The 16,506-nt window shown below is 40.0% G+C and overlaps 1 protein-coding gene across 2 annotated transcripts in view; it reads left to right on the top strand.

Moving 5' to 3' along the window:
• Positions 1-15,368, top strand: part of TTC27 (tetratricopeptide repeat domain 27) — a 142,462-nt gene extending 127,094 nt beyond the window's left edge. For both annotated transcript variants that reach the window (XM_019741708.3, XM_074331880.2), the window contains 4 exons: positions 7,583-7,780; positions 9,695-9,806; positions 13,703-13,803; positions 15,047-15,368. In XM_019741708.3, coding sequence (XP_019597267.3) covers positions 7,583-7,780; positions 9,695-9,806; positions 13,703-13,803; positions 15,047-15,169 — 534 coding nt within the window. In that variant the 3' untranslated portion in view covers positions 15,170-15,368. The remainder of the gene's footprint in view (positions 1-7,582; positions 7,781-9,694; positions 9,807-13,702; positions 13,804-15,046) is intronic.
• Positions 15,369-16,506: the final 1,138 nt, after the last annotated feature.

The following is a 16,506-nucleotide window of genomic DNA, read 5'->3' as shown; positions in this document are numbered from 1 at the left end:
TACCTTATGCCCTTCCTGGGGAGTTTGCGCCATTGGGGGAGCTACCCATCAGGTACCCTTTGCCTCTGCCCCCTCCCCCCACCACCAAGTGGCCCGGCCCCTCAGGACCCCTCCCTTATCTCTGCCAGGCCCCGTTCTCTTCCATCGCCCATCTTCCTGAGTTCTCATCTAACCTCAGCCCGTGGGGGCCAGCCAGGCCTCCTGGATCTGCTGCTGTCTGCTTCCCACCCTAGCCAGGCCCTTTGCCCCGATGGCTTGCACTGGACTGGCACTGTTGTGTTTCGTTCTCTCATGCTGATAGCAAGCGGCATGGAGTGTAGTGTGTAGAAGGGAAAAGGTACAAAAAAGCTTTTCTTAGCCTTCCGGTGAGCATTGCCACTTTTCCACCCTGGCCTACTGTTCTCCACCATCCTGGACCCAGCCAGTTTCTGTCTCCCCAGGAGTTCTCGTGTGTTCACTGTCACTTTCTCAGATCTGTCAACTTTCTCTTTTTTTCCAAGCGATATACAGAGTTGGGGTTCAGGAAAGGGAGCTAGCGACGTGTGTTAGTCTATCAGCTTGTGTGCTATATAATCTCCATAATGAAGATTAACAATAAATGTTTTGACATTGGAAAAATAACGAGTTCAATTCAAATTAAGAAAATAATTAAATATCGTAAAAAGGAAAGATATTTGCTTGACAACCATTTGGAAAGAGATTTAAGTTCACTAATAATAAAAGAAATAAAATGCAGAATAATAGTTGTATGTGCTGTTAGTAGAACAAAACATAAAATATTAAAAAAATAACAGGCCTAGTGTTGGTAATATGCAGTGAAATGACACATCTTCATATACGCGTATGACTGACGGGCATCTAATTTGAGTTAGCCCTTTAGAAAGTATCAAACTTACCTCTGAAGTCTGAAAATGTGTATTTTCCTTCAGTCCATAATCCTGTTCTTGGTATTCTAGACTAAGGAAAGCTTCAGTGGGCACAAAGAAATTCACTGAAGTGTTATTTATAGTAGGAGTAATAATAATAGTGGCAGCACATGGAAACACCTAACTATCTAAGTGCAGGGGAATTGTTAAATAGACTGTGGTCTGTCAACCCCATGAACTATTTTGAATCCATTAAAATGATCTATTTAAAGAATATATGAAAGCATGAAACATTTCTGTGATATAATGTTAAGTGAAAAAGGTGAGATAAAACAGTTTACATAGTATTATGTCAAAAAATTTACACATAGTAAAAAGATTGGACAGAAATTTACTGCAATGTTAGTAGTGCTTGTGTTTGGGGGTTTTATTTTCTCTTTTTATTTGTTATTAGCTCTAATATCTTGGAATTTTTAATTTAAAAAAAAAACAACAACAAAAAACTACAAAAGCCTCTCTGAGTTTGGTTGATTCAAGATTTGGTACAGAAATGGTAATGGAAAGATCAAAATTACTAGCATACATATTTCATAAAAGAGAAATCCTTCCAATGTAAAAGAACTTATTGTAAGAAAGGAAGAAATAGCATCTGAGTAAGGAGCTGTGCTTTCTAAATTAATATAACAAATGCTTGACAGCTAGATATAGGACCTGTGCTGCTGGTTCAAATCCAATTCCTCCTTCCCTAGGTGTGTGACCATGGGCAAGTTACTTAACTTCTCTGTGCTCCACTGTCTTCATCTGCACAATGCAAATAACGAGCACCTTCCTCATGGGACTGTTAGAAGGACTACGTGTGTGCCCAGAGCCCCTGGCTCATGGGAAGATGTGTGTGTGTGCGCTGTCTCCCGTCATTGTTGTCTTCTCATCATCCTCATTAAGCCCAGGAGTCAGGCGTCACTGGGGCTCAAAACTCAGCCCCTCAACTCACTTGCTGTGTGACCTTGAAGAAGTTCATTGACTGCTCGCACCTCCGTTTCTTTGTCAAGTGGAGGTAATAAAGTACCGGCTTCCTAGGGTTACTGTGAAACCTAAGTGAAGTCAGGGTCACACGGTGCGTGCTCACAGCAGAGGGCCCAGCCTGCCTCCTGAATCTGCTGCTGTCTGCTTCCCACCCTAGCCAGGCCCTTCGTAGGGAGTTATCAAGGACTGATGGTCAGGTGGTGGATTCTGTTTTTCTTTAGGTCTATTTCAAACCATAAGGAAATATAGGGACTCCTAATGAGGGCGCCAGTGATAGGTTTTGCTGTCTACTTTGGAGTTGAGCGTCAATGATAATCTCAATAGTTTCTAGGACTGTATTGCTTTACAGTTTTCGAAGCTCTTTATGTGCATGTTGACTCCTGATGTAAGAGTTCTGAGATACAGAAAGAAGACCTGTCCTCACATCTACTACTTACCCACTTCCTAGCCACTCCCCTGTATTCATGGTGGACTCGGCCCCTGACTGTATGTGTCCTCTTCCACTCTGTATCTGGCTGTTCTCGAATACTTGGTGAGGGTCATCCAACACCTTGGACAGCGTTCTTTGTCCTCACCTAATTCTGGCTGAGCAATCCATCCCAGTGGTCATGTCTTGGATCCTGTTTCCCCAAGAATTGTTCCATCTGTAAATTCTTAAACTTCAGTATTCTACCCTTCAACCACTTATTACATATTTAGTAATTTATAGTTTTAAGTATTTACTGCTGGGTTCAATAATCGTAACAATTTGTTCATTTTTACCCAATTTCCAGTGGATAAAAGCACTTATACCTGTTTAAATTTTTTTTTTTTCACTTTTGATGATGCCAAGGCGTATGTGATGCTGGTGAACCTCATGGGCTGCCCAAGAGGAAGTTGTACTCCGTGGTGATTCATTTCGTCAAAGAAATTCTGTTGCAACCTCCTTTGCTCCTCTTACGTTCCAAATACCGATTTCCTAAAGAAGGGTTAAATATGTGTTAAAAGTGATTGTAATCAGTCTGGATACCGAAACTGTGATTTTTCTCACTTATTAGTTAACAGGAGGCAAATGGTGATATTAGCCAGTAAATTATAAAATTTATGTTTTTTAAAAATAATTTTGTTGCCACTCTAAAACAGCTTTTTAAGATTACATACTAGCTCCAGTTGTTAATGTATTTTAATAACTATTTTTTTTCCCTCCAGTTCATGGGGCTTTCTTAATTACAGGAAATAACTTTTTAATTAAAATATAATGTACATATAGAAAAGTGCACAGAACATAGGAATTTTCACAAAGGGAACACACCTGTGTAACCAGCCCCGCGAGCAGGAGTCAGATCATGACCAGCCCTCCCAAAGCCCTCCCCACCCCTCCCCTCTCCACCCACATATGCCAAGGATTTAATTGTACAGTAATATCGAATAAATGAATATTCACGTTGCCATCATTTTTTATTTCATCTTTGCCAATCTTTGAATGTGTTTATTCTTGCCTTTGCCGTATTTTAAATTAAATTTTTATTTTATTAAAATAACACATACGTACAGTTTTACAAGTTAAGTAGCAGTGGAAGGCTTATAACTAAATATAGCAATTTCCTGCTCTACTACCTTTTCACTTTTCAAGATCCTTCTCCCCAAAAGGGAGAAACCCTTTGGTGGTTTTTTTTTCCAGTTGCACATTTTCATATTTCATAATAATAGTTATATACTGCTATTTTTTATTAACCAAACTTAGAGATTATCAGTTGACTTCCTATTATAGCACATGAGGACTTAACTCTTTTACACCAGCATTTCCAATACTTCTCTTTTTCTTCCCAATATACTTATATTAATTTTTTTGGTTAAACGAATATTTTCTATTAACATTCTATGCCTATACAAATAATATTCAATGTGAGTATTACAAGGATACTATGATTGGGGTTTTTTTTTTTGCTTTTGCTTTTTTTATGATGTTAATAATTATCTTCGTTTTCATGTTTTCATTCTCTTTGTAAACCTCTTGTCTAAAATCATAATCTCTCCTGCCCTCCTTGTTCGGTGTGGCTTTAGCTCCAGATCATCACTAACCCTTGTAATTGCCAAACCCAGTGGAACCTTCCATCCTGATCTTTTGTAGATGTACTCTCCTTGTTACTTTCTCCTTCCCTAGTACCTGTGACATCACTCTCTCCCGCCTTTCTGAGGAGTCTTTTTTTTTTTTTTTTTTAAAGATTTTATTGGGGAAGGGGAACAGGACTTTATTGGGGAACAATGGTCAAATTGTTGTCCTTTCAATCTTAGTTGTGGGGGGTTCTGTTCAGCTTCAAGTTGTTGTTCTTTCAGTCTTAGTTGTGGAGGGCGCAGCTCAGCTCCAGGTCCAGTTGCCGTTGCTAGTTGCAGGGGGCACAGCCCACCATCCCTTGCGGGAGTCGAACCGGCAACCATGTGGTTGAGAGGACAGGCTCCAACCAACTGAGCCATCCGGGAGCTCAGCTCAAGGTGCCGTGTTCAATTTTAGTTGCAGGGGGCACTGCCCACCATCCCTTGCGGGACTCGAGGAATTGAACTGGCAACCTTGTGGTTGAGAGCCCGCGCTCCAACCAACTGAGCCATCCGGGAGGCAGCTCAGCTCAAGGTGCCGTGTTCAATCTTAGTTGCAGGGGGCAGAGCCCACCATCCCTTGCGGGACTCGAGGAATTGAACTGGCAACCTTGTGGTTGAGAGCCCACTGGCCCATGTGGGAATCGAACCGGCAGCCTTCGGAGTTAGGAGCATGGAGCTCTAACCGCCTGAGCCACCGGGCCGGCCCCTCTGAGGAGTCTTTTTTAGTCTTGTCAGTGCATAGGCCTCCATTCATCTTTGCTTGTCTTAATGTTTCCTTAGGATTCTATCCTCAGGCTGATTCTTACCCCACACAGTCCCCTTAGGCAATATCTGCTGTGGCCATGAACGACTTCTGTTGTCTATGCCTCCATATGGAACTCTCTTCTAAGCTCCAAATCCAGCTGGCCATTGAACAAATGTGTCATTGCTTCCCCTCCTAGTCAAGGTCTCACTTTCTGTGGGAGCTGCCTGTGAGTTAGGTAGGTGTTTGGCATCTGCCTACCTGCAGTCCCCTTTGCCATTACCGTGCCCCCATAACACACAGATACCCTACCTCCCTACCCTTCTACAGTCCCCTTCACACACATCAAAACTCTCTCTCCCTCTCCCTCTCTCTCTGCCCCCTGCCCAACTCCTCGCCAGCTTTTCCTCTGTCAATGCAGCGCTCCACTTTTATTCACTTTCTTTGGCAAGAAGGCCAAAAGTTTTCTCTCCTGCATTGTCTCCTCCTGTAGGCAACAGTGAGGGGATGGGATGTTGGGCCAGCAGTGACATCCCAGAAAAAAAGCGTTTTATTAATTTAGTATGCTTCATTTGTACATGTTAGTAACTGTTGTAATACACCATCCCTTTCAAAACATGGTAATTCTTGAAATGTTTTTAGAATGACGACTTGAAACAATTCAAGTGTAGTGCACATTCAGACACTTTCTTCCGTGTTGTTACTTTCAGACTTAAAACCATGAGTGGGATTGTAATGTGCATTTCATTACTTTCAGATTGAAAACTACATATGTGGGATTGTAATGTGAATTTATAGGCAGAGTTAATGTACCTTATCCAAACAAGAGAGAAAAAGCACAACGGAATGTTCTCCTGTCCACTTTTATCACTGTGTATACTTAGGAGCATGAGTTTGAACTCACATTCCAAGTGTTCACGCTCCAGAGGAGCTTCGCTGCCTCGGCCACGTCTCACGCAGGGATCATAGTGCGTGAGGAACGTGCCACACTGATTGCATTTCTTTTAGCACCGCTTTCTGGCAGAGATGCGTTCACTCAGCCTTTCTTTCAGGCACAAGTATTTATTGAGTCAGTGCCATGTGCCAGGCACTGTGTTAGACCCTGGTGATACAAGATAATGAAATGAGGTCCTGTCCCTGAAGTTGAGAGTAAGAATAAAGATGTGGGCACCCTGTCTCTTGGAACCTTGCAACTCAAGGTGTGGTCTGTGGGCCGTCAACATCCTCATCAGCTGGGAGTTTGTTAGAAATGCAGAATCACAATCCAAGGTAGGGCAGCATCTCCTTCCAGGATTCAGCATCTCTACAGGCTGCAGGGAGGTGCCAATGCTTCAGCCCACGGGTAAGGTCTTAAAGGGCTCTCGTCAAGCTGGTTGTTGGGATGGATCCAGGCGTCTTTTCTGTTCCCTTGTCACAGGAGTGTGTGATTGAGGTTGCACTTTCTGTGCTTCCAGGAAGCTGCTACACGGTCTAATATAGATATGACAGATGTGCCTCATCATGACAGTAAAACCTGCAGTGAGGCTCAACCCATCGATCAGCGTTCAAAGCACCTGCGGTAGAAAGCGTGAAGAGTAATGAAAGCAAGATTGCCAAGAAGTTGCCAAGTGTTGAGCTGAGCTGGGGTAGTTGGAAGGATAAGAGAGACTTTCTGGGTACCCTACATGCCTAATGCAAATGTATTAGCAGTTTGTGTTTCCGCAGTCAGGAAGGGCCAGGACCTCTTGAAGTAGTTCGAATGTTACCACAGTAGTTCCGGTGGAAAATGAGGCGCAATCTAATGTAGGAGAGGCTGGATTTAGGACTCGTTGGGAATGCTGAATCAAATTGGTCTCTGTGGCTGAGATAGGAGAGAAGCGGATCTAGGTTGATGCTCAGGATCTAGGTTGATGCTGAGAGTATTGGCTCTGAGAGTAAAGAAGTAGAGAAGGAAGTGGGATCTTGGATCTGTGTCACGCTCTTGGATAGATGGAGTGTGAATTGTTGGAGGACATACCTGGTAGGTATTGAAGTACATGGTCATGGAGCTCCAGAGAGGAGCCTAGCGAGGAGCCTAGCTGGAGCTGCGCCGACACTGAAAGTAGACTTGGTAATACCTGTGAAGCTGCAGGTGTGGGCCCACCATTCCGAGAGAGAGCGAGCTCAGAGCTGAAGGGGGAGTGCCCCGAGCACAGGGCCCTGTGAAACAGGGTCGGCACAGCATGCGATTCCAGAGAGCGAATGTTCAGGGTGACTTTTCATTTTTTAAATTTTTTATTTGGGAAGGGGAACAGGACTTTATTGGGGAACTGTGTACTTCCAGGACTTTTTTCCAAGTCAAGTTGTTGTCCTTTCAATCTGAGTTATGGAGGATGCCATTCTGCTTCAAGTTGTTGTCCTTTCAGTCTTAGTTGTAGAGGGTGCAGCTCAGTTCCAGGTTCAGTTGCCATTGTTAGTTGCAGGGGGCGCAGCCCCCATCCTTTGTGGGAGTCGAACCAGCAACCTTATGTTTGAGAGCTCACGCTCCAACCAACTGAGCCATCCGGGAGGCAGCTCAGCTCAAGGTGCCGTGTTCAATTTTAGTTGCAGGGGGCGGAGCCCACCATCCCTTGCAGAACTCGAGGCGTTGAACTGGCAACCTTGTGGTTGAGAGCCCACTGGCCCAGGTCGGAATTGAACCGGCAGCCTTCGGAATTAGGAGCACGGAGTTCCAACCGCCTGAGCCACCGGGCCGGCCCTTGACTTTTTATTTTTAAAAAGTGTAAGGGTGATATTCTAACATGTCTCACAAGGTTTTTCATTGCCATCATCATTGATGATTGTGATGATAACCCTTTGATTTTTGTTATTGTTTGGTTGTTTCTAGCTTACTGCTTTCTTCTGTGCATTTTTTAAGGTCCTTAAAATCCTCGTGAAGGCAGTGATGGATGGGATGACTGACAGAAGTGGGGATGTCGCAACCGGCCTCAAAGGAAAACTGCAGGAATTACTTGGCAGAGTAACCTCAAGAGTGACAAATGATGGAGAAATCTGGAGGCTGTATGCCCAAGTATATGGCAGTGGGCAGAGTGAAAAGCCTGATGAAAATGAAAAGGTAAGTCTTTTATTCCTCCTGGCTCTTGCCTTTTGTTTGAACATACACGTGTAGTGGATCTGCTTTTTTGATGGTTGGAGGAAAAGTTTAATAATTTGAAAGATAAGATTAATGTGCTCAAGTTTTCATCTTTGATTCAGAGTCTTTAACATAAGCACTTTGAGTTGTGGGCAGGTTAAGACTTGCAAGCATTCATCTTTATTCTTGCCATGAATTTTTCTTATAAAATTGTTGTTTCCTGCAAGAGAGTCTCTCTAACCTGCCTCCCTGCTGGAGCTGCAGCAAACAGCTGGCGCTCCTTACTCTGCACCGTTTTCTGCAGCCTCATTGCTAAGGACTAAGATAGGTGGGGTACAAGGACAAAAGAGGGGGCTGTGAAAGGGAAAGAGAAAAAGAAACTAGATATCTACATACAAGCGAAGTCATACGATTCTCGACTTTTTCTGTCTGACTTATTTCACTTAACTTAATAATCTCAAGGTCCATTCATGTTGTTGCAAATGGCAGTATTTCATCATTTCTTATGGCAGAGTAGTATTCCATTGTGTATACCTACCAGGTCTTCTTTATCCAATCATCTATCAAAGGACACTTTGGTTGTTTCCATGTCTTGGCCACCATAAATAATGCTGCAGTGAACATCGGAGCACATATATCTTTACAGATAAATGTTCACTTATATATGGGATATAAAACTGAAAGCAACAAAGGAACAAGACAAACAAAGAAACAACACTACATAGACACAGATAACAGTTTAGTGGTTACCAGAGGTTAAGTGGGGAGGGGGGTGGTAGAAGAAGGTAAGGGGATCAAATATATGATGATGGAAGGAGAACTGACTGGGTGGTGAGCACACAATGTGATAATATAGATGATGTGTTATAGAAATGTGCACTTGAAATATATGTAATTTTACTAACCATTGTCACCCCCAATAAATTTAATTTAAAAAATGAAAAATAGAAAGAATTGTACACCTGAAGTCTATGTAATTTCACTAACAATTGTCACCCCAATAAATTAAAGAAAAAACATTTAAAAAAAAAAAGAAAGAAAAAGGAACTAGATAAGAAAACTGGAGAAGAGCTTTTATAGTTGGTCATAAAGTGCTTGACAGAGGTTGCCCTGCGCTTTTCTCACAAGAATGCAGCATCAGTTACACTCCAGTTATGCCTTTAGCCTCTTATCGTAGAACTTCAAGGAGCCTCCAGCGTTTCCAAGGGTGGGATAATTGTTTTGGGTTCTTTTCAAAACATCCACAACAAATCAAATGTACTCCTTACATGAGTTTGGAATTAGCCTCGGTACAGCTAATCTATGGGATCCTTAGCCGTCCTCTCCTCCCTCAGTCCACTCAGCTGGCTCTGCCAATGCCTGGTCAGCCCAGAGCACACATGCTCACACGCACACACTCCTACTTTCTGTCCTTCCATTTCTTCTTGAGTTACGTGCTCTCTTGTCCATATGGGATTAAGGGTACCCTGAATCCTCTGATCTGTGACTTCTCCCTCAAGAATCCACACAGACAGGGCTCTGAAAGATGGTGTTTTAACCTCCTTTGAGTTTACATATCTACCAATAATCCCATAGTTTCACCAAGTTCACGCCTCATTCTCTAAACTGGTCTCTTAAGCTGATGGCGACAAATGGTAAGGAAATGTGTACACTTCTTACAGATTTGCAAACCGGGCATTTATGTTTTTCTGTTCAGAGGGAAGTGTCTCAATCCAGATACATCCATTTGGTTTCTTTTAATTGCTTATTGCTGTTGGATATGCATCTCTATCTCTTCTTTGATGAGAATAAGACTGTGCTGTACACACAGATTCGTTCCATATGATTTCCAGAAAACAGACCTTGACATGGGAATTCTACTTGTTATTCTGAATGTCGTTTTTTTTCTTTCCTCAGGCATTCCTGTATCTCTCTAAGGCTTACAAGTGTGACACACAGTCCAATAGTTGGGAGAAAGATATTACATCATTTAAGGAAGTGGTTCGGAAAGCCTTAGGACTTGCACATGGTATTTCATATGATGTTTCATCTGTGGTGTATTTTAATGTATCTTTACTGATAAGAAAATGTATAAGTCAAAAGTAAATTTTCATTACAAGTAATTTCAGAGTATTTCATTATGTTCAAATTGTTGTATTTAATTCAACAAACATTTATAGACCAACTACTATGAAGTAGGCAGTTTTGAGGAATAAGAAATATAGGAGAGGATAAATGCTGTTTGAAAAGTGACAGGTATTAGAAACTTCAGAGATGTGAAATACCTTTACAACTGTATTGAACCATCACTTCACACAGAGGCTATGTGCGTTGATTACGAACTACTAAGTATATCTGTTAGCTTTTCTTGACTCATATTCTTCCTTTATAAATGAAAATATTTGTTCATCAAACTACATAGATTCCTGGAGTACTTAGCAATATATAAAGAGCTTTGGCATATACAAAAGAAATAAAAAATATAATCGAATCCCTATCTTTGGGAAGTTTAGTGGGTGATATTTGAGAGATGGGTAACCTTACATAAAAAGTTGTATGCCTCTTGGGTAAATACATTCCAGATAAAGGCTGCTTTTAATTATTTGCATTAATGAAACATATACCAGTTAAATTTAGTAATGAATTTTTATATTTATGTTTGAATATGAGTGTGATGCCCTGGGATTGCAGTTCAAATAAAATAATGAAGACACCGTGTTAACTGAATCACAAGGACTGTGAACCCATCCTAAAGTCTCCTCTAAATTCATCTGCAACTAATAGTTACAGCAAACAGGGAGCCAGTGAGAGACAAGGAGAAAGGCAGAGGACTGATCAGGGACACTAAGCTCCAGCACCAGCTCCGCACATATTGCTGGGTGACTTTGGGTAAATTTCTTAACTTCTCTGAGCCATATTTAGCTCTCTCATGGGTAACATGGGGATATACCTACCTATTGTAGTTACGAAGAATAAATGAAAACAAACATAAATTTAAAAATACGAGCTTTTAAAAATACTTAGCAGTATCTTATGCATGGTTTAAATGTTAATCCCTTGCCTTTTTGCCCCCACCTGAGCTGTGTGATAAAGGACTCATAACTAAAAAGAGAAAAATCAAGAACAAGGATAAAGGTTAACTTGCCTTTAGAGAAGTCACAGAATATTCAAACAAGTTAGAAATGGGCTTAGAGTTAATAATTCTACTTATAGCCTTTGAGATCATTAATAAAATATATATATAAATATCCAATTTCCTGGGCCGCCTCCTCCTTGACAGATAAGGCAGAAGTGCTAAACTCTATAGAGCTGAAATTCATTGTAGAAAAGGTTGAGACAGTAATAGACCAGTGGGGAGGATGGTCGGGTAGCTAGAATTATGCGGCTTGTATCCACCTCCTGGTGGGTGGGCTCATATGATGGAGTTCAGTCCTAACGCCTTTGGAACCTGTGGATATAGTACTGTATTTGGGGAAACCCGTACTAAGGTGTAGTATGTACATAATTGCAGCAGGGAGTGATTTACTATGAAGAATTTATGTTACCTGCTTCAGCCAGCCAACCCTAAACATTTCTGTGAACAGCTGGCTGTGTAATAGTCAAAGCCAAGATTTTTTTCTGTAATCACTAAGTGACGGTATTAAACCTGTCAAATATAAATATGCAGGTTAAAGAAATGCTCTAGAAAAAAATCTTCATTTTGCATCTTAAGGTTGGTTTTAAATTTTTTTTTTTGGCACCTGTTTTCCATCAGGGTAATACTTGGAGAAAAACAAGTATCAATGCTCTTAACTTCCCCTTTGACTTTACTGAATTATGTGTATATTTGAGCATTATGAGCATATTTGAGTGAATGCGCAGCTTAGTTTCTAGTGATGTTTTAGATTTATAAAGATAAATCTTAACTTTTTCTTTGTTGCTTTTGTATACCAGTGCTCAGTGGAAGGATGAGCTGGATTTCTGTTACTCTTTTCTTTTTTAATCTTTCTCCCCAATACTATTCTCCACCTCACCCAATTCTGAAAAGGAAATAAAAAACAAAATCCCCACGTGATTTACTCCCTATTGAATTGCTGTTGTTAAAAGAGTAGCCACATACTTCAGAAGGCTTGCTAAGGCACTGCCGTCTCTACATACTGTTTAAGAACTTTGTATAACAGTGTTGTCATGTGTGCCCATTTGTATCGTCTATGGGTATTCATTTACAATCTCAGCTATTCTGTTTTCTGGGAGAGGGCGGGCAAAAGTTGGTTCCTTCTTTGCCATCCAGGAACTTTTAAAATAATTGTTAATGCATTTTAACTACAATCTGCATGGAGGAAGCACACTGTTCTTTGGGATTTCTGGATTGTTTGAACCAGCAGGTTCTCTCTCTCTTTCTCTCTCTCTCTCATCTATCTATGTATGTATGTATGTATGTATGTATGTATGTATGTATGTATGTATGTATGTATGTATGTATCTATCTATCTATCTATCTATCTATCTATCTATCTATCTATCTATCTATCTATATCTATCTCAGTCTCAAATTCCTTTTGGAAATGGGATTGAGGAAGGGGACTAACAGAGTGTATGTTTGTCTATTTGGTCTATTTTTGTTTCTCTCACAATTAAAATAAAGGATTGAAGAAAGGATCATAACTGTTGCTAAAATAAGTTACTAGATATTCAACAGCCCAAATAGCCCCGCTGTGGTAGTTACGACTTTACTAAAGGACACAGGCATCACAATCCTCACTATGTCTGGGTGAACTGTGCCCTTTGAAAACGAATTTAACATTGTTATTATCAGGCTTCCTTTCAATCCATAGCTGAGAAATGTCCAAGTCTAATTATTATTGTGAACTAGGAATGTCAAACCTAGTTCTTGCCAGCCACGGAAGATATTATTAATTCATGACAAAGCTCGTTTGCCAGGCACAGGCAACCTCTACCAGTTGATCAGAGTTTGCGTGCAGAAAGAAATCTATTTTCTATCCCTGGTCTAGGATCCAGGGCACTAAGGAGACATTCGTGTTGCAGTCTGTAGTATCGTTTTCAAATGCGATCTGATTATTGTTCTGTTTGTACTCAGATTAATTTAGAGGAACAAACACAAGAACAAATCAGTGGAGAAATGCCAGGTGTTATATTTTTACAAAGCTCTTCGCTTATTCTTATAAAGTGTTAATAGCTGGGCCTTCTGCCAGGGAGGATTACGTCCTTCATTATTTCAAATTTTAGGAAAGTGGGCTCCCCAGAATTTAGGAGGCAGACTCAGTTGGAGATGAGTGACTTCATTGTCCCCCACGCCCTGCTGATGCCAAGTGTGGCTCAGCAGGGTCCCCCCCTCCGTCCCCCAGCCTGGTTGTGGTCACATTCCCCAAGTGCAGGCACATGGCTTGTTGATATCAGTTCTTCCACATGGTGATGTAAAACCTTGAGCATGAAAATGCAGTAAGAATTGAGCTTTAAATATCCGTCATGTCACTTCCTTTAGCTAGTGTCATCAGCAATTGTGAGTCCCCATTCGGGACTCGGTGCTGTGGGAGACCACATCAAGATGTGCTGTGTCTGTTTTCACCTTCTGTGGGTACTTTGTGTTCAATTAGGTTTTCCCTCTCTTTGCCTAATTTCATTAGTTTGTGCATGTGAAGCGGGGAGCAGGAGGGGGTGTCTCTTCCCAATGATCTGTAACTCACCAAAATATCATGTTTTCCTCAAAATCCTCTTTTTATCCTTAAAGAAGGAAAAAAAGGGAGAATTATGAACATAAGTATTATCTTTTTTCCAACAACAACAACAACAACAAAATAAACCTTGCCATGGAGAAATAGTTCTAGTTTGTTACTATAAAGTCTTAATTAAGTAATTGGGTTCTTTTGTACCTGTGAATTATCGTTACCAATTTTTATGGATGTTTTCCCTGTATTTATCTTTCAGTGGCTCTGAAATGCAGTAAAAACAAATCTAGTCCCCAAGAAGCTGTGCAAGTGCTTTCTTCAGTTCGACTCAATTTACAGGGCTTGTTATCTAAAGCAAAGGTGAGACTGAAATGTGAATTAGTTAGAATTGTCTTATAGAAAAAGGTCTTTAGTATCAGCTAACTGCTCTTGAATCTTCTTTTACATCAGGGGTAATGTTAGGCCCACGTTACATTTTAGATATTAGCCTCTGGGTAGTTACTTGTTCTGGTGAAGATATTATTGACCCAATGGCTAGACCATCCTAAATGTGGGCAACTTAGGAGTCTTAGAAATTAATATTTACAGTCCAGTCCTTAATGCTTTCTTTAAATTAAAGCAATGCTCCTCTATTTATTATCACTTCCCCCAAAGTGTGGCATATATGCCACTGGTAGCACTTGGATAAGTTTTTGATTTGATATTCATTTCAATGGATATTAGGAAAAGTGTAACTTGCACATCAGACCTACAATTTCATGAATATTACTGCTTATTTTTCATTTACAGTAGTGATGAAGTGTTTCCTTTTAAAAAGATTTATGTAAAAAATTGATTTACGGAAAAAATATTAAGTAGGTTGTATATGGATTTGACAAAAATTGTTAAGGTAGATGGGTGGCTTCGGTTTGACAATGAAAACATATGCCATCAGTTCACACATACCAGCCTGTGGACCAGTGCTGGGGTGGGGTGCCTGCGATCCACCAAGGGAACTTTTTGAAGACTGGATTCCTGGGCCCAGCAGGCAGGTCCTAGAGAGGCATTCCCACATGTTTCAGCTGTAGTGGCATTATTGAAGTATGTGCCTCGCAAAGCAATTCCTTTTACAAGAGGAGGGCTCATTTAGTTTTATTTTGCTGGGCTTTTATCACTTTTACCAAATCTTTATAATCTTGGTGGCTCTGAGTCTTAAGCCATAATTAATTTTCAAATAACTAGCATAAAGGGTATGATTTATACAAACTTGAATATAAAGTATATTTGTTTTCTTATATACACAGCGAATAGACTTGTTTGGTTTGGATGAATACTATCCATTCATCCAAAAACCATCCTATGACATTGCAATGAATAATCAATTTTCAAGGCAACCATTATGAAGAACAGAGCCCATTTGAATTTACAAGTTCAAGAATGTTGTTTGATGCATCCTTTAATTATTGCAGCTTTTACATTTCCAGGTTCATGAACAGAAAAAGACTGCCATTGCTACTATAATGTTATGGTATTATTATGCAAAGGGAATTTTAATTCTATACTCTATTATTTTAAAGAGATTTTCATTGTTTTGATAGTTGTGCTATTGTTCTTTATGTTGCAGCAACTTTTTACAGATGTGGCAAGTGGAGAAATTTCCAGAGAGTTAGCTGATGAAATAGCAGCTATGGATGCCTTAGTAATAGAGCTTCAAGATGTAAGCAACCAATTTCGAAATCAGTATTGACCGTCCTGGCAACAGTTTTTGGAAAAGGTGTTTTTGCCTTCTGGAATTTCTCTTATACCTGTGTATCTGAAACACAAGATACTGATTTTTTTAAATAAATTTCTTTTTTATGACTAACATTGTGGTTTTTGTGAATTTTCCAAATGTTTGAACTTCCTGAAGTACATTAAATAAAAACTTTGCTATTTCTTTAAGATTAGTTATAGTTGAATTCAGTATTTTTGTTATTCTTGAAGCATTTCAGCAAAAAGAGTTTTCTTTTTAGCATAAGGTTTAGTCTCTCAGCCTAAAATGAATTAGATCATTCTTTGGAAAAAATTAGTCTAAACAGGAAAAAATCACACAGTACGTGTTTGTGGAATCATTAGATTGGCTGCTTTTATCCAAAAGTGATAAAAGAATAGATTTAGTGATGGAAACCTTTACACTTCTGGAGGTTTTGTATTTGTGTCAGAAAGATAAGGGCTTGGCTAAATTAGAAATGTGGGCATGGTTTAACTTCTAAATCAAGAAAATGCAAGAAAAAATGACATAACTCAAATTTTGTTTCAATCATTAGCCACTAGTAACCAGACCGACCCTCCTCGTTGTGTAGACTGCCAGCCTGAAAGACGGTTGTTTAATAAGGTTATTATGAGTGAAGACAGCTATAAATGGTGCCATATTACAAAAATGCCAAAGTAAAATGCTTTCTTAGTAATGTCTATGGAAACAAATGTTGAAGGCAGCAGCTGAGCTTAATAATCTTACTAGAAAAGTCACAGTGAGGAATTCTAAGTCCTGGCTTGGGTTGCCGAATTTTGGGTTCATGCATAAGTCATTTGACCCTTGCTTTTTTCCATGTTATTTATAAAATGTGAATAATTTATATTCCTTGTTTCTTTGTGAGTTTCAACTGCCTTTGGAAATTTAAAAATACATAATCCATAAATATAAGAGTTCTGAACATTAAAAAAAACAAAAACAGTCTTCAAAAACTTGCATCATGAATTTTGGTTATGAATGCTTACCAGTGCTTCCTCCATTCCTTAACCACCTGCTTCTCTTTTCTAGTATCATACTAGCCTAAAAAGAGTTGATATATGTCCCAAAGCAGTTTCTCTTACAAGAAACACAATAACCATGAGAAGGACCAATAAAATGAGGTAGTTGCATTAGTTAACATTAAATGTCCACTCAAATCTTTTATGGAAGCCAGGGGGAAATAGGTGGATAAATGGATGGATGATGGATGATGGATGGATGGATGGATGGATGGATGGATGGATGGATGGATGGATGGATGGAGAAAGCAAAGTTTTAAGATGAACTCTTTATCAGTACCTAGGTGTGAACCC

The sequence above is a fragment of the Rhinolophus sinicus genome, chromosome 2 (assembly GCF_057876585.1).
Source record: "Rhinolophus sinicus isolate RSI-liver-muscle chromosome 2, RSI-T2T, whole genome shotgun sequence".
Lineage (NCBI taxonomy): Eukaryota > Metazoa > Chordata > Mammalia > Chiroptera > Rhinolophidae > Rhinolophus > Rhinolophus sinicus.
The sequence above is the reverse complement of the archived record's forward strand: the minus strand, read 5'-3'. Positions and strand labels throughout refer to the sequence as shown.